General features: G+C 45.2%; 1 protein-coding gene across 4 annotated transcripts; it reads left to right on the forward strand.

Annotated features, from left to right (window-relative positions):
• The first annotated feature begins 125 nt into the window (after nt 1–125).
• Nucleotides 126–25,072, forward strand: CDK5RAP3 (CDK5 regulatory subunit associated protein 3). Of its 4 annotated transcripts, none has more exons than XM_082197297.1 (14): nt 126–212; nt 1,730–1,775; nt 1,972–2,103; nt 2,363–2,463; nt 3,480–3,528; nt 5,541–5,719; nt 7,455–7,591; nt 7,911–8,055; nt 8,324–8,455; nt 9,717–9,798; nt 12,259–12,347; nt 14,099–14,304; nt 19,434–19,605; nt 24,782–25,072. In XM_082197297.1, exons 1-14 carry the CDS (start codon nt 207–209, stop codon nt 24,845–24,847), a joined length of 1,542 nt encoding a protein of 513 aa, XP_082053423.1. In that variant the 5' UTR covers nt 126–206; the 3' UTR covers nt 24,848–25,072. The 4 variants fall into 4 exon arrangements, with proteins under 4 accessions (XP_082053423.1, XP_082053424.1, XP_082053421.1 ...); XM_082197298.1 differs by lacking the exon at nt 126–212 and adding an exon at nt 256–411; XM_082197295.1 differs by lacking the exon at nt 126–212 and adding an exon at nt 892–1,073.
• Nucleotides 25,073–26,680: the final 1,608 nt, after the last annotated feature.

A 26,680-nucleotide genomic window follows, 5' to 3' on the forward strand; every position in this document is an offset into this window, starting at 1 on the left:
TAAATTCCCGCCAGCCAATCAGAAAGACGGGTGCGTGGCCTTGTTACAGCTCCTTCATTTGGCTTCGCAAAACGAGTGGTCGTTGATTGGCTGCGGCGGGACAGCCCTAATCCTGCGTCCGTGCCGATTGGCTTCCGGTGGCGCGGAAGGCCGGCATTACGAAAAGGGGGGCCGGTAGCACTTTCACGTCGGACGCAGTAGAGACCATGCAGGTGGGAAAGACCATTTCATAAATGAAGCGGGGGGAGGGGAGGGGGAGTCGTTGCTAAGCGACCAACGGCTTCGCGTGGTTGCCAGGATCCTCCCGTGGTTCCTTCCCGGGCGAGAGTATCCCCGACTCCTTGATCCTTAGAAAATCCCCTTTTCCCAGACCCAGCCACCACACCCCGGTGCTTGTCTCCAATATGAAAGGCACGATCTCTTTCCCCTGGCAGTCCTTTCTCCTCATCCCAGGCGTGCAAGGAGTCTTGGGTGCAATTTCTTAACATTTGGGGGGAAATAAGAGTGCCTCTGGGTGCGTGCAGACTGCCGGACTTTGCACATGTTTAGAGGCATTCTCTTCTTTAAAAACAACTCCAGAGTTGAGCTCTACCTCAAATTATTCCACTGCCACTCACTCAAAAGACCTCACTTACAGTGGTACCTCGGGTTACAGGTGCTTCAGGCTACAGACTCCACTAACCCAGAAATAGTACTTCGGGTTAAGAACTTTGCTTCAGGATGAGAACAGAAATCGTGCTCCGCCGGCGTGGCGGCAGCAGGAGGCCCCATTAGCGAAAGTGGTGCTTCAGGTTAAGAACAGTTTCAGGTTAAGAATGGACCTCTGGAACGAATTAAGTACTTAACCTGAGGTACCACTGTAATGAGGGAGACACTCCTGCCACCACCCCAACAAGTTCTCAAAAGCTTTCTTAGCTTTGTTGTACTAACCCTATTTATCTTGTACGTTATTCCAATCTGCACCCCAATTTAACTATTCCCCCACCCCAATATGATAACATTCCCTGTGCCTATCGGAGAATGTGATAGTAATGCCCTCATACCAAGATGAAGGTCCGTGCTGCTTTGTGGAAGTGAGTTGTGGGTAACTGACACCTGCCAGGAGCTATGCCTCAACGGCTCCCACATGCCAGGAAGATTTTGGACATCACATGGCAGGACAGTCTCAAGATGTGTTCTCCCAGTGGACACACATGTCCCATGTGTGTTTAAGGCAGTATTTTCCTAAATGTTAAGAGTTCTCCATGTGAACACACTGAATGCATTGGCTGTATAAAGTCTGAAGCACCTCTGCTTATCTGAGGGTTAGGTGAGAATCCAATTCAAGCTGCTGGTTTTGACCGGTCATGCCCTAAACTATTAGTACATGACACATCCATTCCTGTGTTCCACTGTCGTCTCTTAGTCTACTAAAAGTAGTTAGGAATTATTGCAGTCTTCCTGTGCATAACGTAGACCATTGCAACCATTGTCTTTTTAAAGTTCTTTCATAACTGGAGCCAGGGTTAAGCAGGTATATGCTTATTTTAGATCAATATAATGTTTTAGTAAGTTAATATATAATTGCATACTGGTGCTTTTGGACTCTGGTTTTTATATTGTTACCTTCAACCAGGTCTCTAGATGGTGTGTGTGTTTATGTAGAAATTCAGCAAGTCAATCAAGTAGGTGACTTCATTGGTCTTTCGTTTTCCTTGGGGCTTCTCACTCTTTCTTTGTATTTCAACAGGACTATCAGAACTTGCCAATTGACATACAGACTAGCAAGCTGCTTGGTATGTCTCTTCTCAGTCATATCAAAAAGAAAAGAGGAGGGGAAATGGAGGGCAGCTGTATCTTAAAGTTGCTGGGCGGTCACTTTTTAAAAGGGTGGATATTTATTTTAAAACCCTGCCCGTTACAGTGAAGTAGAATCCTTGGGATAGGAAGTGGCCCTCTCGTGTGTTTAATGCGGCTGCTTCCCTTCTGCAGATTGGCTAGTGGACAGAAGACACTGTAGCCTGAAATGGCAAGGCCAGGTCCGCACCGTCCGCGAGAAGATTGTCTTGGCCATGCAAGACATGCCTGAGAATGAAGAGATCAAGCAGCTTCTCTCTGGTTCCTGTGAGTATTTGTGATAGCTAGCTTTGGGGGGAAATTCGGAACATAAGAAAAAACCATATGCTCCGTAAGAGTTTCAGACAGGGAACATTCCAAGCCCTATCTGGATATGTGGTTCTTCTTCGTTCAGATTTCTCAGCCCTGAGCACATCAAGTGCCTGGGATTTTCCTAGCCTTTTGGGGGAAAAGAAGATGAGACTCACAAAAAGAGACATAATTCATCAGAATCTCACAGTCCTCCTCTCTCTCTCTCTGATTGCAGATATTCACTATTTTCACTGCCAGCAGATTGTGGAAATCCTTAAGCGGACAGAAGCCTCCACGAAAAACATCTTTGGCCGTTATTCTTCTCAGCGTATGAAGGCGAGTGAGCATGGAGGGAAAGAGTTACATCTCTAGCCCCTCTTCCAAGGACCGTTCCTATAGGGTCTAGGCAATCTCTGCAGCATGGATATCTGTGGAGAAAGGGGGGGATAGAAAGCCTAGACCCAGGGTTAGTGCTGCCCTCCAGATGTTGGTGGACTACAGTTCCTGTCATCTCTACCATGCTGAACAATATAACACAACATGATGGCCAATAACAATGGCACTAAACACTAAAGACTAATACAAATGATCAGAAATTACAACCAAAATCTCTAAATCTTCTTCACCAGTCACAGTAGAATAATTCAAAAGTTTGATATGTACAATTTGTCACCAAATCGCCGGAGCAGAGTTTCCGGATAACCAATCTGTTTTGTTCTTACAAGTCTGGCTGATGAAGAATTGATCAAGATTGTCTGATGAAGCATTGAACAAAACAGATTGGTTATCCGGAAACTCTGTTCCAGTGATTTGGTGACAGATTGTATATATCAAACTTTTGAATTATTCTGCCGCGACTGGTGAAGAAGATTTAGAGACTTTGTTTGTAATTTCTGTTCATCTGTATTACTCTATTAATAGTGTTTAGTGCCATTGTTATTGGCCATTGTGTTGTATTATATTATTCAGCTTATTTATATTGCAACAGGGGTCTGTTTACAGATCTCTACCATGCTGGCTGGGGCTAATGAGAGTTGACGGGTAAAGTGTGCATATAAATGCATGTATTAATGGAAGCAACGCACAAAATGCATTGAATTAGGAGAAGCTGCATTGTAAAAATGGGCATATTAGATAAGACTGCTTACAAAAATGTGCATATTAGGAGAAATTAACACTAAAATGCTGGTGAATTTTCATGGGGACCTCTTTTTTGGTGGGGGAATCACAAACTGATGGGGAAATGTAGAAACTGAATTTACAATTAAAAAAAGAGAGAGAGAGAATGGAGAATTAACATATTCCCTGGTTCCTACTCATCCCCCCTCTCTTATCCTGTCTCATTTTCCCAGGACTGGCAAGAAATAATATCACTGTATGAAAAGGATAACACCTACTTGGGTAAGACAACCTCCATGTGTGGTACAGAGAGACACACACCATCTGGACATAGTGTGTGTCCATAGTGTGAGAAATAGTGATAACTCATTTCTGTGAGCAGTTTTTTGTGACCAGGGTCCTTGTCAGTTTTGTACTTGAACTCTTCATACCACTAAATATCCTCAAAGTAGAACCATAAAATTGTAGAGCTGTCCTCTAATTCAACTTCCTGCAATGCAGGAATCTCAGCATGTGGTTCCCCGTCCAACTTGAAACCATATTGGACCCTGCTTAGCTTTGCAAATATGCTAGCAGTTTTATTGCTGCACCACTAAGAGGTACTACTATTTTAGTCTTTTTGCCGAGAAAGTAGCAAGTACCAGTAGCCACTGCCCCCTATAATAAGTGCGGGAAGCCTGCGCCTTCCAGGCATTACTGGACTCCAACTCCCATCAGCCTCAGCCAACATGGCCAATGGTTAGCAATGATGGGAGTTGTAGTCCAGCAACTTCTGAAGGGCTGCAGGCACCCCCACTTTGCCTTCCTGGATCAGACCAAGGATCCGTTTAGCCTAGCACTCTGCCTTCCACAGTGTCGCAGCCAGATGGCCGTAGAAAGCTCACAAGCTAAGTACATTTTGGAGAGTCATTCCTTCTTTGTCACAGCACAGAAATTAAAAAGATTTGGAAGACTTGGAAAACAGCAAACCCGGGCTCTAGTTCTTATAATGATGAGCTGGAATGGAAAGGCATTCAAGGAGAGGAGGAGCCAAAACTTGCTGATCTCTTAGCTCAGTGGCCCTGATTCCCTTCTCTTCCTCCTCCTGCTAGAGCCTGGTGTAATGATTGCAGTGAGGTGGCATTTGATGGCAGGAGAAGCTTGACGGAGCTGACATCTCAGCAGAAATGAAAGTGGCTCTGCTTCTCTGCTGAAGCCTGATGGACTGGATAAAGCTTGTCCGTTACAAATGGGGTGCAGGATTTTATAGGGTGCGAGTTACCGTATTTTTCGCCCCATAAGACGCACTTTTTCCCCTCCAAAAATGAAGGGGAAATGTGCCTGCGTCTTATGGGGCGAATGCAGGCTTTTGCTGAAGCCTGGAGAGCGAGGGGGGTTGGTGCGCACCGACCCCTCTCGCTCTCCAGGCTTCAGGAAGCTCTGCGCAACCCTCGGGAGACCGGCTCCGAGGGTTGCGCAGAGCTGCCTGCAATCCCGGGACCAGCGCAGCTCTGCGCGGCCACCGGGAGCCGGGGGAGAAGCTCCGCCCCGCTCCCGGTGGCCCTGCAGAGCTGCCTGCGGTCCTGGGACCAGCGCAGCTCTGCGCTGCCATCCGGAGCGGGGCGCTAAGCTCCGTCCCGCTCCCGGTGGCCGTGCAAAGCTACCTGCGGTCCTGGGACCAGCGCAGCTCTGCCCGGCCACCGGGAGCCGGGGGAGAAGCTCCGCCCCGCTCCCGGTGGCCCTGCAGAGCTGCCTGCGGTCCTGGGACCAGCGCAGCTCTGCGCCGCCATCCCGAGCGGGGCGCTAAGTCCCGCCCCGCTCAGGATGGCGGCACAGAGCTACCTGCCGTCGCGGGACTGCAGGCAGGTCTATGCCGCCATCCCGAGCGGGGTGCTAAGTCCCGCCCCGCTCGGGATGGCGGCACAGAGCTGCCTGCCGTCGCGGGACTGCAGGCAGGTCTACGCCGCCATCCCGAGTGGGGCGCTAAGTCCCGCCCCGCTCGGGATGGCGGCACAGAGCTGCCTGCCCTCCTGGGACTGGTGCACTTCTCCCCATCGCCAGCCCCACAAGCTCGGGGGACAGCGGGGAGGCAGAGCGTGCCTTCCCACTGTTCCCCGACCTGGTTCTTCCAGCCCCGCACCTGGGGGGGGAAATAAATTTTTTTTTCTTTATTTCCCCCCCCAAAAAACTAGGTGCGTCTTATGGGCCGGAGCGTCTTATGGGGCGCAAAATACGGTAAGCTGCGGTGAGCTACCCTAGATCCGCTAAAATGTACACGTAACACTCAACCGGCGGTGTCTTTTCTTCTTCTGCAGTAGAACTGGCCAGCCTCCTGGTGCGGAATGTCAGCTACGAGATCCCATCCCTCAAGAAGCAGATCAGCAAGTGCCAACAACTGCAGCAGGAATACAGCCGCAAGGAGGAGGAGTGCCAGCTGGCAGCCGCTGAGACGAGGGAGCGCTTCTACAGCTCCTGCAAGCAGTATGGCATTACGGTACAGAGCGCACCTCTCCCAGTCCCACCACTCTTAATCGCTTTTGCGATTAATGGCAGAATGCCAGTCCTGGTCAGAGCCATGAAAGTGCCCCTCAAACCTTTTTTTGCTGCCTAAACGATAGTCATCAGGAGCAGCCTCAGGAGTCAGCATGGATGAGTACCTTGCTAAGGTGCACAGCTCAACATGTGGACATGTGGCCCCAAGCCGTTTCCTGGCTGGCAATCTGAATGGTTTGTGGTTAAACCCAGCCCTGTTTGGCAGCCAGCGTTGTCCAGGCGTTCTGTCAAAATAATCCGTTCTGTGCCTTGAAGCTGCAAATACTGCACTGAAAATGAACAATACTAAACAAAATCAGTGCAGGTGTGATTGTTCTGTGATACTTTCCTCAATTTGCCTCATTCCTTCAGACTCAGACTAAACCATTTTAACTGAAGATGTTAGAAGAGAAATGATGGCAAGAGGGAGGCTGGGCATACTCTGAAACAGGCCTTAGGCCTGAAACCCATTTTCAGCCCTAGCAGAGAATGGAAGGATATAAAGAAGGCTATGTTTCTGAGTGCCTTTTTCTCATTGCTTGGTGGCCATTGCAAGACCCTGCAGATCTAGGTTTAAGGAGAATTACTTCCAGGTTATGGAGCATTACTTCCAAGAACCTTTGAGTATCTCTACTCCTATCGAGAAGGAATAGAGGGGATTCACAGGTAATATATAGGAATATAAATTCTAGCCCTCAAATGCTGAAGCATCATGTAGACATTGCCTGTTTTCAGATATATTTTGCCACCATAATGGCTAGGAAATTGCTTTTCAACAATCCAGACCAAGCAGAATTATGTTAGGCACAGAATCTCAAATGATTAACAGCACCGTCTTTCAATTTCTCCCAGCACTGCCATGCTCAGCTATCTAGCATATCTTTCCCTCTCTGCATTGTACTGCTTTATTGGTCTGTTGGTTGTTCACCTTATTTTGCTTCATATTATTGAGATTCTGGACTTCCAGTTCTTTTTTTTTTAAAGCAAGTTTCTATACTTTTTGGATAAAAATCTGAAAATGTGCAGGCAGATTCATAAGAAAGCTCTGAAACCTTCCGGAGGCTTGGACAGACTTTCTCCTGAGCAACAAAAAGCCTTGTAGCACCATAGAGACTAAGAAATGTATTATGGTGAACCAGAACCCACTACATCTGATACAAGCCTCTTGGGCTTGCTGATCAGAAGGTCAGTGGTTCAAATCCATGCAACGGAGTTTTCTCCCATTGTTCTGTCCCAGCTCCTGCCAACCTAGCAGTTCGAAAGCATCTCAGTGCAAGTTGATAAATAGGTACCGCTGCGGCAGGAAGTTACAGGCATTTCCATGCGCTCTGGTTTCCGTCACGGTGTCCTATTACGCCAGAAGCGGTTTATTCATGCTGGCCACATGACCCAGAAAGCTGTCTGTGGACAAACGCCGGCTTCCTCGGCCTGAAGTGAGATGGGCACCACACCCCATAATCGCCTTTGATTGGACTTAACCATCCAGGGGTCCTTTCCCTTTTTTAAAAATTTACATCTGGAAAAGGGTGAATGTAAAGGTTGGAGTTTAAGTGGCAATGGGATGCAGAAATATATTCTGTGTCAATTCAATTAGAGCTTAAATGTATGCAAAACAATCCTTCACAGCAGCAGTAATTTGTGATTGCACCAACATATTGAACAGTGTCTGACTGGTCTTATATCTCTGTTTTTTTCAGGGGGACGACGTACGCCAGGAGCTTCTGGCTTTGGTGAAAGACCTGCCATCACAGCTTGATGAGACTGGGGCTGGTGCCAAGGGGCTTTTGGAAGCCATCAACCTATACCAGGCCTGTGTGCAGTTTGTGTGCGACAGGTAGGGGCTAGTAAGCTGAGAAGGTTCTAGAATTCCTTTTTTTGCTTTGCATTGCATGCCAGAGGTCCTGTGGGTGTGACGGGTGTGCAGTCCCCAGAATCTCTGGTTTAAAAGGATCTGAGAATGCAGGATTGTGAGGGAGTGTTGCATGAACCCTTGAATTGCAGTTGCTGGTTGGAGTAGACAGCACTGGGCTCGAGTCAAGAGATATTCTCTAATTTGCTAACTGCAGCAAGTTGCAGTCACTATAAGGCAGTCTTGAGCCCAGGGACAGCCGTTTTGACTGCCTGCATTTGCTTGCTGATCTCTTGCCTTCCAGTTCCGGAGAACAGGTTGTCCCCTTGCTGAGGCACGTGCAGGCTCTGGGCAACACCACCGTGTATGAGTGGAGGCGAGGGGTGAAGCCAACCACAGTGGAACGGCCAAAGGCTGCGGAAGTGAAGGAAGCCGTCGAGGAGGATGCGGTATGTCCATTTGGGGAAGGGGGTCAAAGTGGGCGCTGTGGGATGTAAACAATTTGTATCCCTCTGCCAGTGGGTAAAGGTAATTAATGGAGGGCTCATCCAACCCATTGCTTGCTTAGGATAAAAATACAGTGCTGTCGTGCCTAGGTAGGGACTACGGAATAGTGTCAGCCTATCCCCATGCATTTGGGACGAAGCATACGAACGCAAGAATTGTTTTGTTGGATCAGGCAAAATGCCTCCTAGTCAGGATTGTGTTTTCCGTTAGCAGATTGACTGGGGCGACTTTGGAGACGGAGCAGAGTCGGCGCCTGCCCCTGAAGTGGTTGATTATGGGATCTCCGTTGGAGAAGGAAGTGAGGAGATAGACTGGGGTATTTCTCTGGAGTCAGATGCCCAAGTGAGTGTCTACCATATCTGCCTGCCTCTATATCCAGACAGCGCTTGCATGCAGTTTGATTGTACATGTACAGGGCACTGTGGAGACAAGCAGCTACAGTGCTATGATATTGTTATGTGTCACCCCAATCTCTTGAGCAGTGAGAGGCTTCAGGGGTGCCTGCGCTTTACCCAGGGCTCAGTTTCCTTGGAATGAAGGTCAGTGGAGACTGTGGTGTCTTTAGGGTATATGGTTTAATTGACACATTTCTACAACCTGAGCATAGGACGGAGGGGCTCACAGCATTAACACTCCCATAGAACTTAGGTTTCAAAGGCGGGAGTCCCAAAGTCCAGCACAGAGCAGGGCATATATCCGTCTCTGCAACTTTCTAGCATCCAGCTTCGACTCATGCACACTATTGTTTTGTATAATTTCGTTAAATTTCATTGTACACAGGTTGTACAATGACAATAAAGGTATTATTATCATTATCATCATCATTATTATTACTATTATTATACTATTATTCTACTATTATTCTAAGTGGCAACTAGGTGAGGGATGTTGGGGAAATCTCACCCATTTGTCCTATGGCACAGAGCAATTTCTTTGGATATGCTAAATTGTGGTACTTAACTAGCCAGCCGAAGCCATTTCCTTGACAGAGGAACTGGTTTGACAGTCTTCTTCTTATGCATTCTACCCTCACAGATACAGGGTCCCCAAAACTGGGACTCGGGGTATCATCTAGACTGACCCCTCACAACAATAGTTTATAACCATTACAGTGGAACCTCTACTTACGGACGTAATCAGTTCCAGAAGTCCATCTGTAAGTCGATCCGGGTCGTTGGTAGAAGCACCGTTGTGCGCAGGTACATTCGGCGGTGGCATGTTTCTGTGCATGTGCAGACGGCGGCAGCCACTTTTGCGTGTGCACAAATGGCAGAAGCCGCTTCTGCGTGTGCATGAATCGCAGCAAACCCGGTATTTGCTTCTGGGTTTGCCACTGTTGCAACTTGGATCGGGCCCAAGTAGAGGCAGTCATAAGTAGAGGTTCTACTGTATAAGTCAATAACATATTTTTAAGACGTTCCTTTGCAAGTGTATGGACCAGAAGCTTGACACACACACACACACAAAGAAAAAGAAAAAGAGAGAGAGAGAGATGAAGACTGTGGCCTGCCTGTTTGACATACTGTCATATATCGTGATCACAACTGTCCTGACTTCAGGCATCCATGCAGATACCAGTCACTGAACTATTCCCCTTCTACAGGAGAGCAGCACTGCAGCCATAGACTGGGGAGATGGGAGTGATGACGCAGCTCAGATTGTGGTGTTGGAGGCTGGCAGTGAGGGTAAGCACCTCTAGCTCCTTCTTTCTGGAAGGAGGTGAATATGCACACACGCTAAAAAGGGCTGGGGTGAAATTTGTCGGAAAACAAGGCTAAAAGTCTGATAATGAGCTGTGTGAGGCAATTGGAAAAGCGGACTCCATCTCGGGACTCCTGCAGGACGTGGCGATTACCACTTGTTGATTTGTAAAAAGAGAGTTTCCGGGGATCAGGTCTGTGTGGAAGCCACACCTCTTGGCACAGAGTCCCTGCTCTTTGACCCACTGTTTCTCCTTTAGAAATACCCTGTAGTCCAGGCTTCCTCAACCTTGGCCCTCCAGATGTTTTTGGCCTGCAACTCCCATGATCCCTAGCTAGCAGGACCAGTGGTCAGGGATGATGGGAATTGTAGTCTCAAAACATTTGGAGGGCCAAGTTTGAGGAAGCCTGATCTAGTCCATATTAAGTGTTTCTACCTCCGCCTCCCAACTGTTCTCTAAAGTGGAAGCAAGTGTGAGCAAGGGGGGAAACGGCAAACCATGAGGGCAGCTGTGGGAGGGGTTAAGTTTCTCTCCCTTCAGCAGTTCTTCCTTGGCAAATAAATATAACAGGTTGTTTTGTCCTGAGTCAGAGGGAGTGGGGGGGAAAGGGGGACAAAGCGTACACAAGAGGGCGCTATTGGATATGTGTTTTCTGCTCCTGCAGTGGGTTTTCTTTTGAAAGCATATTGAAGTTGACCATCTAAAGAGAATGGCAGATGAAATTATTTGAATATGTGGAATTGGCAAAGATGACAGCGAAAATTAGGAATCGGCCAAACCAAAAGTTTAACAAGGAATGGGATGTTTGCAGGATGCATTTGAAAGGACATTGCTCCCACATGAAATCTTTAACATGCTTCGATTAACTATCAAAATATAATATATTATGTTAGAAATATACAATTAAAAAAATAGTTCCTGCTAAGTCAAACATTATATAATAGGCAGTTGCTAAGGAATCAGAGGACCCATGTTGAGGTTGATGGAAGTCACAACATAAAGAAGAAAGTGATCTTACGTTTATGTAACAATATTTTTTTTGTATTGGATGTTTTGTTTCTTTTTTGTTTTTGTTTGTTTGTTTTGTATAGCGTTGTTTGGATGTTATAAATAAAACTAATAAAGAGTAATTGAAAAAAAGAAAAAGTTGACATTTTAAAACGAGAAAACTGAAAAGATTGGAGGCTGCTGGATTCTGGATTCTGATTCCTGTTTTATATGAGGCAATTTCTCATAGCAAGGGAGGAAGAATCAGTGCAGAGGCCCACTTGCAAGTGCATCTATTGTATAGTTTGCCTCCTGAAACGTCAGCCTGGGTTGGCTTGGGATTTGGCACTCCTGCCTGCCATTGTAGGTGGGGAAATCAAAGGCAAGATTGGTGAGTCAGTTCACCTTCTGCGTTGGTGCAGCAGTCATGAAGGAAGTTAATACTTTTCAAATAAGGCACTGACTTTCTCAGGACAAAGTCTGAGTTAAAGGCACTACCCAGGACCAGGTAAAAACCGCACCAGCTCTTTCTAGTAGGTCCTGGGACATGCAGGGGTGGGGAACAAGGGAGATAGCTGACAAAAATCTCCACATCCCACGCTTCCAGGCCCAGAATTTTCAGGTGCACCCCTGACTTGTGGAACATGGGTGTGAGGATGGTTCATGGCAGCTGTTGCAAGTAAGAACCGAAGGCGACTCGCTGGTGTGCTGCCTTACCCTGATAAATGGAGAAATCCTTGCTGCTGTATAAAATGCTGCCCCATTGTTACTTAAGAATTGGACCCTTAGCATCTTCCCTAGACAACCTGGGATTGCCTGTTACAAAAGAACTAACAAAATCAAAGTTCTGCATTTTAAACCTAGTTCTTGTGCCAAGGAAAGCTAGATTCTGCAACCTGGACAAATGGTGCAGAATTAAGCATATTTGCATGTATTATTTGCTTAATCTTGCATCATTTCCTCTTGGTTGTTTCCCCTAGCTGTTGAGAGTGGAAAGAACTCTGTGGTCTACTGAAGTCTAGCTCATCTCAATGGTCTTGTGGTTTCTGAGATATACCAGGCGTTTTGCAAAATTTCCAGTTGGGTTTTGTACCTATAAGGGCTGGCTGGTTGTGTTTTTGTTTTGAGATGAAGGCTGCAATTCTCAGGATGGAGGATTCTGCGTCCAGCACCAAGTCCCCTCCTTGTGCAGCATTTCCCATTTGCAAATCCTGCTGATGGTGTGGAACAATATTAAATTGTAATATCATCTGATTTTTAGCCTTGTTTCCCAACAAGTTTGGCCCCGACTTTCAGAATGGGGTCTTTCCATTCTATTTCTATAGGGTGGGTGTAGAAAAGGAAAGGAGAAGCTGAATTGTTACTTCAGAACTTGATAGTCATTTGTAAATGAAGTCTATGAAATTTATTAATAAATAAAATCTACTTTTATTCTCCCTCTGTTCTCTGCATCCAGCCCCAGAGGGAATTGCACGAGGACCTGATGCTCTCACCGTCCTGGAGACCCCAGAGACCAGGAATCAGTTCATTGATGAGCTCATGGAGGTAACAAGAGCTAATGCAGTGCTAAGTTTAAATCCAGGGAGTCTGTTGCTTAAGATGTTGTTTGACTCCAACTTCCAGAGGTGCTGAACCCCAGTGCTGAGCCAAAGGCCTGTCAGCTGGGAGATGCCCCCTAAGCTGGGATGCCAAGAGACAGATTCCTCTGAAGAAGCCCTCTTTACACCAGGGACCTTGCCCTCTCCAGCACAGGCAATGCACAAGGCAGGACTGGCTGAGAGAGGAGCCTTTAAGGCTCTCCATTCTGCAGGAAAGATGAAAAGCTTAGGAAGGCTAGTTTGGCCAAGTAATTCGCCTGTGTGGAGTTATCCATGGTCCTGAAGTTTAAGCCTGTCTCTGCCAAGTGGGGACGCGGGTGGTGCTGTGGGTTAAACCACAGAGCCTAGGACTTGCCGATCAGTAGGTCGGTGGTTCGAATCCCCGCGACAGGGTGAGCTCCTGTTGCTCGGTCCCTGCTCCTGCCAACCTAGCAGTTCAAAAGCACGTCAAAAGTGCAAGTAGATAAATAGGTACCACTCCGGTGGGAAGGTAAACGACGTTTCCGGGTGCTGCTCTGGTTCACCAGAAGCAGCTTAGTCATGCTGGCCACATGACCCGGAAGCTGTACGCCGGCTCCCTCAGCCAATAAAGCGAGATGAGCGCCGCAACCCCAGAGTCACCCACGACTGGACCTAATGGTCAGGGGTCCCTTTACCTTTGTCTGCCAAGTGACCCTCGGTCATCAGTTGCACCCCATGTTCAGGGCAGGACAGCTGCATCCGATCTCATGTGTTTTTGAATACAGTCATACTTTGGAAGCCGAATGCCTTGCGAGTCAAAGCATTTTAGCTCCTGAGCACCACAAACCCGGAAGTGAGTGTTTTGGTTTGTGAATGTTCTTTGGAAGCCGAACATCCGACCGCAGCTTCCACGGCTTCCGATTGCGTGCAGGAAGCTCCTGCAGCCAATCAGAAGCCACACCTTAGTTATCGAACATTTTGGAAGTCGGACAGACTTCCTGGAAGGATTCCATTTGGCTTCCAAGGTACAACTGTACATCTCAGTCCTCTGGCACATCACTTCTAAGACTTGTCTGGCATGGTGGGAGCAGGGTAGAGATAACAAGACCCAAGAAACACAAGTGGTTAATTTCTAAAATGAGGTGTCCTGGAGCTCAAGCTTGGGTGGTGCCATCTGAGATGGAAACTGGAAAATGAATGGGAGCTAGCTGGCCTTCAAAGACGAAGGTAGTTTTCTGCACAAAGGATCATAGAAATTTAGATTTGGAAGAGACCCTGAGGGTCATCTAGTCCAACCCCCTGCAATACAGGAACCTCAGTTAAAGCATCCATGACAGGAAGCCATCCAATCTCTGCTTAAAAATCTCCAGTGAGGAGGAATCCACCACCTTCTGAGGGAGTCTGTTCCACTGTCCAACAGCTCTTATTTCCTGGTGTTTCTTCCTGTTGTTTAGTCGGAATCTCCTTTCTTGTAACTTGAATCCATTGGTCATGTAGATGTACAAAGGTGTTCTTCTTTATTGCTATACATGTTCCAGAATCGAGCCTTGGCTCTGTAAAGAGCCTTGATACCTAGTAGGATTTGGTTCAGATGAATCCCTGAGAACTGTCGGCCGTTATGAGCCCCACTGCCTTCGTCTTTGTTTTGAAATTGAAGGCTTTTTGACAGGCAAGTGTTTGTGCCCTGCTTTCTCACTGCCCTGTGTCTCCTCCTGTCCCTCCCTCACCCACCGAAAGCTGGAGATATTCCTTTCCCAGCGCATTGCTGAGACAAGCGAAGAGGCGGACATCCTAGCTGTGAGCCAGTTCCAACTAGCGCCAGCCATTCTGCAAGACCAGACCAAAGAGAAATTGGAGGCCATGGTTGCAGTCATCCACAATCTTCTTGGCCGGTTGACCAGCTTGAGAATGCAGCATCTTTTCATGATCCTTGCCTCCCCGAGGTTGGTGAACTTCTCCTTCCTACATAACTCCTCCCCTTGGGTCAGACCCTCCCTTTCGTAACACACATGAGGAACCTTTTCTTACCCTTGACGGGCTGTAAAGCAGACAGATTTCTTTTTGTCTCCGGTCCTGACCGTAACTGTGCCAGTTATTTGTATAATGTCATTCTTGTTTATAAAACCCAATACAGTGGTACCTCAGGTTACATACGCTTCAGGTTACATACGCTTCAGGTTACAGACTGCCTTAACTCAGAAATAGTGCTTCAGGTTAAGAACTTTGCTTCAGGATGAGAACAGAAATTGTGCTTCGGCGGCACGGCAGCAGCAGGAGGCCCCATTAGCTAAAGTGGTGCTTCAGGTTAAGAACAGTTTCAGGTTAAGTACGGACCTCCGGAACGAATTAAGTACTTAACCCGAGGTACCACTGTAAATAAAAAAGGAAAAAACAGTGCAGGGCCCAAGGTTAATCCCCCTTGGGTTGACACTGAGGGGAGACAAGGAAAAGATAGGTTGGAAGACATGGATGGGGGATTTCAGTGGTATGTATGGGGCTTGCCTTAGGGAAAGCACAATTTTGTAGTACGGTTGAAAGTTGGAAATGGACATTTTTTGGGGGAAAACATTCAGGGCTCTTAAGAAGAGTCTGGTGTTTTATTACTGGAGTTTCTGTGACCTGCATGGTCTCCTGGGTCTTTTTTAAAGTCCTTCATGGGGAAGGTTTCATTGTACGTTTTTGGTGGGAGAGGGGAGGTTTCATTGTTTTGATTTGTAGCATCTAAAATGCTTAACAGCCTCGATCCACTCCTATCTGCGTACGTTTGCTGTGTGCCGCACCTTAGACAAGAGAAGACACTATATTTGTGTGAGAATCTTTGCACTGCGGCCTACCCTCTGCCCTTTGAATCAACTTCTTAACTTCTGCTCATCTGCTAAAGCACAGTCTGGAGGCGGTCCTTTGCCGAGACTCCTTTTTAAAGAGCAAAACATGCTAGAAGGGAAATAAGTTCCATTCGGTCAAGTGGGGCTCAGTTTTCGTGTAAACGTATTTGCTTGGTGTTGGAGGTTGAGCCAGATGTTCTTTTCAGTCCGATGCCAATCCTGTGATACCGGAATCTCTGAGTAGGATCAACATGTGCAACATGTACAACATGTCCTAATTGCTTAAAACTGGGAAAAAGAAACTGTGCCAACAAAAAAGGAATGGCAAGACAAACTGTTAGAGTATATTGAACTGGCTAGATTAACAAAGGCAATTAGAGATCACACTAGACAAGAGTTTCAAAAAGCATGAGGGAAATGCAGAGAATACTTCACAAAACAGTGCCCTAAAATACATACCTGGACTTGTTAATGTCTGCAGGAAACTTTGTGGATACTTAAGTTATAATTAGAAAAACCTTAATAATTACAGTGGTACCTCGGGTTAAGTACAGTGGTGCCCCGCAAGACGAATGCCTCGCAAGACGGAAAACCTGCTAGATGAAAGGGTTTTCCGTTTTGGAGGTGCTTCGCAAAATTTCCTATGGGCTTGCTTCACAAGACGAAAATGTATTGCGAGTTCCTGCTGCGTTTCCCCCCCCCCCTTTTTCCCAAGCCGCTAAGCCACTTATCAGCTGATCCTAAGCCGCTAAGCCGCTTAACAGCTGATCCGCTAAGCCGTTTAACAGCTGATCCGCTAAGCCGCTAATCAGCGGATCCGCTAAGCCGCTAAACCGCTTATCAGCGGATCCGCTAAGCCGCTAAACCGCTTATCAGTGGATCCGCTAAGCCGCTTATCAGCGGATCCGCTAAGCCACTAATAGCGCTAAGCCGCTAAGCCGCTAATGGGCTTGCTTTGCAAGACGAAAAAACCCCAAGACGAAGAGACTCGCGGAATGGATTCTTTTCGTCTTGCGAGGCACCACTGTACTTAATTCGTTCCGGAGGTCCGTTCTTAACCTGAAACTGTTCTTAACCTGAAGCACCACTTTAGCTAATGGGACCTCCCGCTGCCGCCATGCCGCCGCTGCACGATTTCTGTTCTCATCCTGAAGCAAAGTTCTTTTTTTTTTTCCCAAATTCTTTTTATTTTTATTCCATACAAACCAGACACACACAAAAGATCAACAAAATACAAACAAAAGGGTTTTTTGCCCTGCCATATGTATCTCGAAACTACCCTCTGCCATTCTTTTAAAGTCTTTCTCCCTTTTATTATAGGTATAGATTGAAACAAAAACATCAATCTTGGTAAAACGTTCATCTTTATCATGTTTATTCTTCCCCATAATGATAGTTTTAATCGTCCCCATTTCTCTAAGTCTTTCTTTATTTCCCTCCATACTGGCTCATAATTATTTTTATAAAGATCCATATTTTTAGATGTTATCCAGATGCCAAGATATTTAACTTTCTTTACCGTCCCTATCTGCCATTGCTGTTGGATTGATTCTATTGTTTTTGGGTCCACATTCTTATATATCATTTTTGTTTTTGTCTTGTTTAATTTAAATCCAGCCACCTTTCCGAATGATTCTATTTCTCTCATTATCTCTCCTGTTGATGTTAATGGGTCTTCCGTCATCACCACTAAATCATCGGCAAAAGCCTTAGTTTTGTATACGTTCTGACCTAAAGTCACACCTTTTATATTTCCATTTTTCCTTATAGAGTTTAGGAGGGTTTCTAACACTGTTATAAATAGCAACGGGGAGAGTGGGCATCCCTGCCTTGTACCCTTCCTTATCTTAATCTCTTCCGTTACAGTGCCATTAACAATCAGCTTGGCCTTCTGATCCGTATATATTGCTTTCACCCCGTTATAAAAATCACTGCCTACACCCATGTGCTCTAGGTTTCTTAACATAAAGTTCCATATCACATTATCGAACGCCTTTTCGGCGTCGATGAACATCATTGTAACTTGTTTATTAAATCTAATAGATAGAAATTCTAACATGTCCACAATGTGTCTTATATTATCTCTCATCTGCCGACCTGGCAGAAATCCCGCCTGGTCCTTATGAATAACATCTGCCAGTACATCTTTTAACCTTCTTGCTAGGATTCCTGCATATATCTTATAGTCTACATTCAACAATGAAATTGGTCTATAATTTTTGACTTGAGTTAGGTCCGAATCTTGTTTGGGTAGGAATGTGATAAACGCCTCTTTCCAGGTTTCCGGGATTTCCCCTTTCTTTAATATTATATTCATTGTCTTTTTCAGAGGTTCCACCAAGACTGATTTCATTTCCTTATAATAGCCAGCCGTGAGCCCGTCGGGACCTGGGGCTTTTCCCCTCTTTAAATTTTTAATTATCTCCTCTATTTCCTTATTTTCAATAGGTATGTTCAGTCTTTGTTTCCCTTCCAGTGGAATTTTTTGTCCTCCTTTGTCTTTCAAAAATCTCTCTATCTTCCTTTGTCCTATCTTTTCTTGATCGTTATATAAGTTGCTATAAAAACTTATAAACTCACTCTTTATTCCTTTAGGATCAGTTCTTTCTTCCCCCTCTACTGTTATTTTATTAACTATCCCTTGTTCTTTCCTTTTTTTAATTTGCCAGGCAAGCCATTTGCCTGGTTTGTTAGCATGTTCAAAGTTTCTTTGTTTAAGTCTTTTTATATTCCATTCCACCTCCCTATTTATTATTGTGGCAAACTGGGTTTGAAGAATTTTTATTCTTTCCTTTGTTTCTGAACAATTGGGTTTCTGAATTAATTCTCGTTCGTTTATCATTATTTGTCTTAAAATTTCCTCTTTGTTTTTTTCTCTATTTCTATTTTTAATTGCATTTTGTTGGATGAAAAGTCCTCTTATGACCGCCTTGCTGGCATCCCAAACTATATTTTCTTTCGTTCCTTTGCCACAATTATCCCTAAAATATTCCATCAATTTTTTCTTTGCCATTTCCACCACCTTTTGATCATCCAACAAGTAATCTTTTAATCGCCATCTGTAAGATCTTTTCTCATAGCTATCCACTTCCATCTCTAGTGGGTTATGATCTGAGATTACTTTTGGCTTTATCTCTATATATTTAATTCTTGGACATAGTTCTTTAGAGATCCAGATCTGATCCAGTCGAGAAAAGGATTGGTTGGGTTCTGAATAGAAGGTAAATTGCTTTTCTAGCGGGTGTCTCAAGCGCCAAATATCTACTAAGCCGCAGTTTTCCACCATGGAGAAAAAAGATTTTGGCAACTTCCCTTCTTTATTTGCTCTATCTCTAAGTCTATCCATCTCAAGTGAAACCACTGCGTTCATATCCCCCATTAATATTATTTTTTGATCGGCATATTCCATTAGTTTTTCTTCTAGTTTCTTAAAGAATTCAGTTTTGCTGCCATTCGGCGCATATATCCCCACTAACAGTATTTTTTCCCCCTGCCAATTGATGTTGACCGCTATCATCCTCCCCTCCTCATCTTTAAACATTATTTTAGCTTCTATCTTATTGCTGATATACAATACCACACCTCTTTTTTTAACCCTGTCCAGGGCTTCATACTCATTTCCCAACCTTTTGTTAATTATCACTTTTCTATGCTTTCTGGCCACATGTGTCTCCTGGAGACAGATAACATCCAGGTTTCTCCTTTTCAGACATTGTTCAATTTTATTTCTCTTTCTTTTGTCATTCATTCCGTTAACATTCCAATTCCAGATTTTTAACCCCCATAGCCCGTATATTATCCTTTTATTATTTTTGAAATTTTCTTATCTATTGTATATTTTCTAAATCCTCTGTTTCCTCTTCCTCTTCCTCTTCTTCTTAACCTGAAGCACTATTTCTGGGTTTGGGGAGTCTGTAACCTGAAGCATATGTAACCTGAAGCGTATGTAACCCGAGGTACCACTGTATTCATAAAGGAAACAGTTTATAAGAAGTAAATAAGGAGGCCAGATACAGGATAAAGGAAGTCTTTTATTTGGTTGTTTGTACTGTTGTATGTTATGCTCACTGTACGCACTGTATGTTATGTTCACATTTAATGAGGGTGGATTTCTGTATGGGGGGGTTAATGTTTTGTTGTAAATAAAATTCCAATAAAATTAAAAACAAAAACATGAGCAGTGCTTGTGGGCTGCAATGGACAAGAGTTTTCTTGAAGGCTTTTCATGGGATTCTCTTGGGCTTCAGATATGTGGACCGCGTGACTGAGCTCCTCCGCCAGAAGTTGAAGCAGGCGGACCTTCTCCTCCTGAAGAAGGATCTGATGGTTCAGAAGCGGCAGGAGGCACTGGAAGAGCAGGCCAACCTGGAGCCAAAACTTGACATTCTTGTGGAGAAAACCAGAGAGTTGCAGAAGCTGGTGAGTGCAATGGAGGGCACAAAGAACGGGGTGTGTGTGTGTGTGTGTGTGTGTCCCACCTCCAAGTCCAGCTTCGCTAAGTCCTGTAGGCCACCTCCATTTCAGATGCACCAAAACACAGTGGGCCTGCTGACCGAGTGCGATCCAATGGTGTTGTAAATTGCCTTGGATCAAACCCACTGTGGATGGCATGTGGAGGGTGGGGTAAATATGAGCGAATATCACCTGGAGTTTGCAGGGAAGAACTGCAGGTAGGGGTTTTGCGGAGTCTGGGAGTTGGACTTAAGTGGTCTACAAGGCCCTTCTCCATCCATGCCATTCTCCATGTATGTAAGCCGCAGGGTTTGTTTCTTTTTCTTAGGAAAATGTGGTTTCAGTATGAATCAAAAGACGGGGGGTGGGGGAAGCAAGGCTTCTGCTGGTATATATATATATATATATGCAGGTTTTGGTGTCTTCGGGTGTCTTCCCGTGTAAGAGTCGGGGTGTCTGTGCGACGTTTCGACGAGGTCTCACTCGTCATCTTCAGGCTGGTGCTTTCGGCTTCTTGTTACTGGAACAGAGCAGAATCTGGTGTTTGAGTTCCTATAAATACTGTTGAGGGGTGTGGTGTATAGCCTCCAACGTTCTGGGCAGAGAGGAAGTTCCTAGATTAGTGTGCCTTTTCTTCTTTTGTTCCTTAATTACTTGAGGGATATCTTGAGTGATTTCATGAGTGATATTCTGAATACCACTGGGTGGGTCATTAAGTGTAGATTAGTTGCTAAAGCTTTTGTGTCTTGACCTCTTGAGCTTGTGAAGAGTTTTTCTGAGAAGATGGCTGTGCTGCATTTAGTTGTGCTCTGGCTTGGCTTCGTGTATAGGGGCGAGCTGTGGTTTTGTGCCTTGTGCCAGCCAGATCTGTGTAGGGATTGCAGGGGGGTGCAGCATCCGGAGGTGCCACTATAGTTTGGCTACTGGATGGAGTCTGTAATATGTCTGTGGAGAGGGTCTGGGTTTGGGTCTGGTGTGGTTGATTGGTGACGGCGTTCTGTGTGCCTCTGGTTCTGGTGTCGGTTTTTGTGGGGAGGGCTAATTTCCAGATGTCTGGCAGGCGGGACGTGTCGTCACGCTTGTTCATGTTGTGAGGGTGTTTCTCTATCTCGATGGCTTCCATGATTATTCTCTTGTGGTGATGTTCCATGTTAAAGAGCAATTTGGAATCTGCAAAATTAATTTCGTGTCCTGTTTCTTTCATGTGTTGGAAAAGAGAGGAAGTTTTTTCTTCTTTTTTGACGGCATTCTTGTGTTCTGCGATACGTGCATTTATTCGTCTGTTTGTTTGTCCAATGTACGTGGCTGGGCAGACTTTGCAGGGTATTTCATAGACCCCTTGGTTTTCCAGCTGGATTTTGTCTTTTGGGTTTCTGAGGATATTGGCTATTTTTTGGTTGGTGCAGAAGGCTGTTTTGATATTGTGTTTATGGAGGATTTTGCTGATTTTGTCTGTAGTGCCCTTGATATAAGGAAGGAGGGCCATGCCATTGTTTTCTTCTGTGTCTTGGTTTTTGGGGGGTGTTTCTTTTTGGATTAGCTTCGTAACCCTGTTTTTCTGGTATCCATTGGCGATTAACACATTTGAGAGATTCTGTAACTCAGTTGTCAAGTGGTCTTTGTCAGCCAGGCGTTTGGTTCTGGAGATGAGAGTCTTGGCTACGGAGTTTATTTGTGCAGGGTGGTGGTGTGATTGTGCATGTAAGTAGCGGTTGGTGTGTGTTTTTTTCCGGTAGATAGTGTGTCCTAGGGAGCCATCAGGTTTTTTGTAGATTAGGACGTCAAGAAAGGGCAGTTGGTTGTTGTCTTCTATTTCCATAGTGAATTGTATTTTGGGGTGTAGGCTGTTGAGATGTGTGAGGAAGCTATCTAGTTTTTCTTTCCCGTGTGGCCAAATTACAAAGGTGTCGTCAACATATCTGAGCCAAAGTTTGGGTTTGTGTTCTGACTTGTCTAAAGCATTGGTTTCAAAGTGTTCCATGTACAAATTTGCGATGACCGGTGAGAGGGGTGATCCCATAGGTGCTCCTTCTATCTGTTTGTATCTTTGTCCATTGTGGATGAAGTACGTGTTGGTTAGGCAGTGGTTGGTCAGGTCCAGGATGTATTTGGGGGGGTTGTATTTGTTTTGAATGGCTGTCAAGGCTTCATTAATGGGCACTTGAGTGAAGAGAGATACAACATCGAAGCTCACAAGTAGGTCATCGGGATGTAGGTATTGCTTCTTTATTGTTTCAATGAACTGGAAGGAGTTAGTAACGTGTGAAGCGATGGATTCTGCATAGGGCTGAAGTTGCTTAGCGAGAAATTTAGCGAGATTTTGTAGAGGTGAGCCTATGGAGCTGACTATTGGTCTGAGTGGTGTTCCTTCTTTGTGTATCTTGGGGAGACCGTAGAGTTTGATGCCCCAAACTCTACGGTCTCCCCAAGATACACAAAGAATACTCCAAGACCCTACCTACCAACCTATAAAAACAGATCCCACCACCTATCTGGAAAAAACCACCAAATCCAAAATAAAAGCCTCTCCTATCAGTGAAGAAATCCAGCTAAGAATCATCCCCAGAGAAAAATCTTCCAGATGCCCCAAACTCTACGGTCTCCCCAAGATACACAAAGAAGGAACACCACTCAGACCAATAGTCAGCTCCATAGGCTCACCTCTACAAAATCTCGCTAAATTTCTCGCTAAGCAACTTCAGCCCTATGCAGAATCCATCGCTTCACACGTTACTAACTCCTTCCAGTTCATAGAAACAATAAAGAAGCAATACCTACATCCCGATGACCTACTTGTGAGCTTCGATGTTGTATCTCTCTTCACTCAAGTGCCCATTAATGAAGCCTTGACAGCCATTCAAAACAAATACAACCCCCCCAAATACATCCTGGACCTGACCAACCACTGCCTAACCAACACGTACTTCATCCACAATGGACAAAGATACAAACAGATAGAAGGAGCACCTATGGGATCACCCCTCTCACCGGTCATCGCAAATTTGTACATGGAACACTTTGAAACCAATGCTTTAGACAAGTCAGAACACAAACCCAAACTTTGGCTCAGATATGTTGACGACACCTTTGTAATTTGGCCACACGGGAAAGAAAAACTAGATAGCTTCCTCACACATCTCAACAGCCTACACCCCAAAATACAATTCACTATGGAAATAGAAGACAACAACCAACTGCCCTTTCTTGACGTCCTAATCTACAAAAAACCTGATGGCTCCCTAGGACACACTATCTACCGGAAAAAAACACACACCAACCGCTACTTACATGCACAATCACACCACCACCCTGCACAAATAAACTCCGTAGCCAAGACTCTCATCTCCAGAACCAAACGCCTGGCTGACAAAGACCACTTGACAACTGAGTTACAGAATCTCTCAAATGTGTTAATCGCCAATGGATACCAGAAAAACAGGGTTACGAAGCTAATCCAAAAAGAAACACCCCCCAAAAACCAAGACACAGAAGAAAACAATGGCATGGCCCTCCTTCCTTATATCAAGGGCACTACAGACAAAATCAGCAAAATCCTCCATAAACACAATATCAAAACAGCCTTCTGCACCAACCAAAAAATAGCCAATATCCTCAGAAACCCAAAAGACAAAATCCAGCTGGAAAACCAAGGGGTCTATGAAATACCCTGCAAAGTCTGCCCAGCCACGTACATTGGACAAACAAACAGACGAATAAATGCACGTATCGCAGAACACAAGAATGCCGTCAACTAAATCTAGGAACTTCCTCTCTGCCCAGAACGTTGGAGGCTATACACCACACCCCTCCACAGTATTTATAGGAACTCAAACACCAGATTCTGCTCTGTTCCAGTAACAAGAAGCCGAAAGCACCAGCCTGAAGATGACGAGTGAGACCTCGTCGAAACGTCGCACAGACACCCCGACTCTTACACGGGAAGACACCCGAAGACACCAAAACCTGCATTCCTGTACCCGTGAAAATCTACGAAAGCATATATATATATATATATATATATATATATATATATATATATATTTATTATTATTATTTTATTGAAGTTCACAATAAATCTGCAATAACCAATAGGTTTACAATGCTGTAAGAAAATATCCAACTTAAACAAGGTACAATAAATGGAGAACAACATACAACTGTACATTACCATTGTATTTACTATACTGGTAGATCAGAGAAAAAATGCAAATTTCTCCATAAATTTATTTGGTTGATATGCTCATATTCTCCTATAATAGGTTGGTATTATTATTACTACTACTACTACTACCACTACTATTATATTTAAATTTGTATACTGCCCTATACTCGCAGGTCTCGGGGTGGTTCAAATCTTTTCATGCTGCCCCCACCAGTTCTTGGCTACTATTATTTTTGCTGCAGAAATCAAACTGGTTACCACCTCTTGATCACTGTCTGTGATAACATCTTTTAAGCTCTCATGCTGTTTTTTAAAATCTGAATATTATTTATTTATTTATTTATTTATTTATTTTGCACAAATTATCCATTCGGGACACAGCTATAGTACAACCAAAGCTGGGAGCCACGTTCAGCTGAAGGACAGCCCACTTAGCGGCTTACTTTTAAAGACTTGCAGTTCCTGAACATTCACCTGGCAACAAGCATGTGGTCTACCTTTGTGGGAAATGGACCACTACAGACATAAATCAGTAACTCCCAGCCTGCGTGCCCTCTATAGATCAAAGCAGGAAGGGTTGGCGGGTCTGAAGATCTGTGCAAACTACAACTTCAGTTTTCTCAGGTATGCAGGTGCCGAAGGAATAGCTTCCACGTTCCCTCTAGGGCTGTGTGCAACTGCAGTACCGGCTTGGAATTACAGCATTCAGTGCACAGTTCTTAAAAATCTCTCTCTTTCTTTTTTGATAAAAAAATAAAATGAGTTTCTAGAACTTGCGGCTACACTATAAACTTGAAACTAATAAGGGTGATATTGGGGGTTATCCCAGAAGCTGATTCCCACTCCCACCCCCAGCAATTTATTAATATTTTCCAATATCTACATTAGGGACAGTCACACAAAAGCTGTGTTTCCTTTTGGTATAATTTTCTGCAGTTTGGCTTCGGGGGCCCCACTGACAATGGGTATTCTGTCTTTCAGATTGAAGCAGACATCTCTAAACGGTACAATGAGCGACCTGTGAACCTGATGGGTGCCTTCGTCTGACTCCTTCTCCCCACACGCAAAATATACCTTGGACGTCCCTTGTGTGGTTGCAGCAGATGGCGTCAACCACACACCCACAACCAAAGGGAAGGGAGGCCAATTGTTCTTCAGATTCCGGGAGCGAGGGGCAGCTGGTTGGGATGGCTTCCTGGACTTGTCCCGCATAGAGCTTTTAATGCTTGTTAGCAGATCCCTGATGGATAAATAAAGCTGTCTTCGTTCCAATTCCGGTGTTAATTCCGGTGGCCAAGGAAGGTACAACACAGAGACACACCCCATCTCAAACCTTTCGGTACACCCCAAGGAAACCAGCTGCACCCACTAATCTGATAACAGTGACCCCTGGCGTGGTACTGCAGTCGTGGATCTTTGCTTGGCCTTGGGATAGACACTGCAGCTGTAGGAGAAATCTCAACACTGGCAAGTTGCACACACTGTCCCTCAAACAGCACTGCTGGGATGCAAGCCCCTTTCACAGGATTCATCAAACTGTAGAGTTGGAATGGACTGCAAGAGTCATCTATTACAACTTCCTGCAATGCAGGAATATTTCACTTGAACCCACAACTCTGAGATTAAGAATCTCATGCTCTACTGACAAAAGCTGAGGAACATTTTTTTTCCAGCTTGAGGGCCTCATTCCCTTCTGGGCAACTTTCCAGGGACCACATGGCAGTGGTGAGGCAGTGCATCAGCAAGAGTAGGTGGAGCAGGGGATGTAAGTTTTGTGGGAATGTTCAGGGTGGCAGGAGAGGATATATTGTTTATTAATATCCTTCCTAGCTTGCGCTAGCAAGTTCCTTTACTTACCAGAGTTTACATTCTCCTTCTCACGCACAGCAGATAACTGGTTGCAGGCTCGTGTGAGCCTCTCACTATTATACAATTCAATCTGTCTCAGACTGAATTGTATGTTCCTGGTAAGTTCCCTTGAATCCCCCTTAAAAAGAATAAAGACGCCACAATCTTACTTAAAGATGGTAAAAGAAGTTTACTCACATCAGTTCACAGTTGGATTCCTGAAGGCAGACAGTAACAGATACGTACATGTGGATCTACCCCATATGGGGGAATTAATCCCAGTGCTCCTGCTAGATGAGAGCTAGCAGAGCAGTCCTAGCTAAAATCTGGTCAAACAAAGAAGGAAGTGAAAAAAAGAGAGGTGTGCTGCGTGACTCGTTCTTTCGTTACCTGGACAGGTAAGGTCGCGCCCACCTTCTATCACATGCAAAAGGAAGGATGATCCAGCCAGGAGGAACGGGAAGTTCCGACTGGCTGGACCAAACATTTCTCCTCATGTCTTCTCTAGCAGTACAAGGACTGTTGTACTTGACTACCTCTCATGGATCACATCCCACAAGTTTTACCTGCGCATGGCAGGCCAGTTCCCCACTTACACAGGTCTCTCTACCCTCCGTCCAGCAAAGCAAGAGGCACGATCAAAGTTAAAGGGCAGATTCTAGCCAGGCAAAAACACTCGAGGAGGATTCAAAGTAGGTCCAGCAGGGGGGGTGGCCTGGAGTGAATCCTGAGGGCCAGCCAGAGAGGCTTGGAGGGTCGTGTTTCCCCCCAGGGTCTGCTTTATTAGGATACTTCTCTCCAAACTTTCTTTGGGGAAGAAACCTCCTGCTATGATACAAACCTATTTGTCTCCAGACAGACACTGATTTCACTTTGTATTGTAGTTTCTGATACCGGCTGTGAGAAAGTTGTTCCCTCTTATCTTCCACTCAGCTGGCTCTGCCCCTTAGATCATTCTGTGGGGCTGCTGAGTTTGTTGCAGTATCACACGTTTACAAAGTTTGCACACCTAAACATGTAATGTGTGAATGG

The sequence above is a fragment of the Podarcis vaucheri genome (assembly GCF_965113315.1).
Source record: "Podarcis vaucheri genome assembly, chromosome: 13".
Classification (NCBI taxonomy): domain Eukaryota; kingdom Metazoa; phylum Chordata; class Lepidosauria; order Squamata; family Lacertidae; genus Podarcis; species Podarcis vaucheri.

Coding starts and splice junctions, on each gene's coding strand:
- CDK5RAP3 (XM_082197295.1), top strand. CDS start 1,032: ATGCCCTCATACCAAGATGAAGGTCCGTGCTGCTTTGTGGAA. Junction 2,464..3,479: donor ATTCTTCTCAGCGTATGAAG/GCGAGTGAGCAT, acceptor TCATTTTCCCAG/GACTGGCAAGAAATAATATC. Junction 14,305..19,433: donor ATGATCCTTGCCTCCCCGAG/GTTGGTGAACTT, acceptor CTTGGGCTTCAG/ATATGTGGACCGCGTGACTG.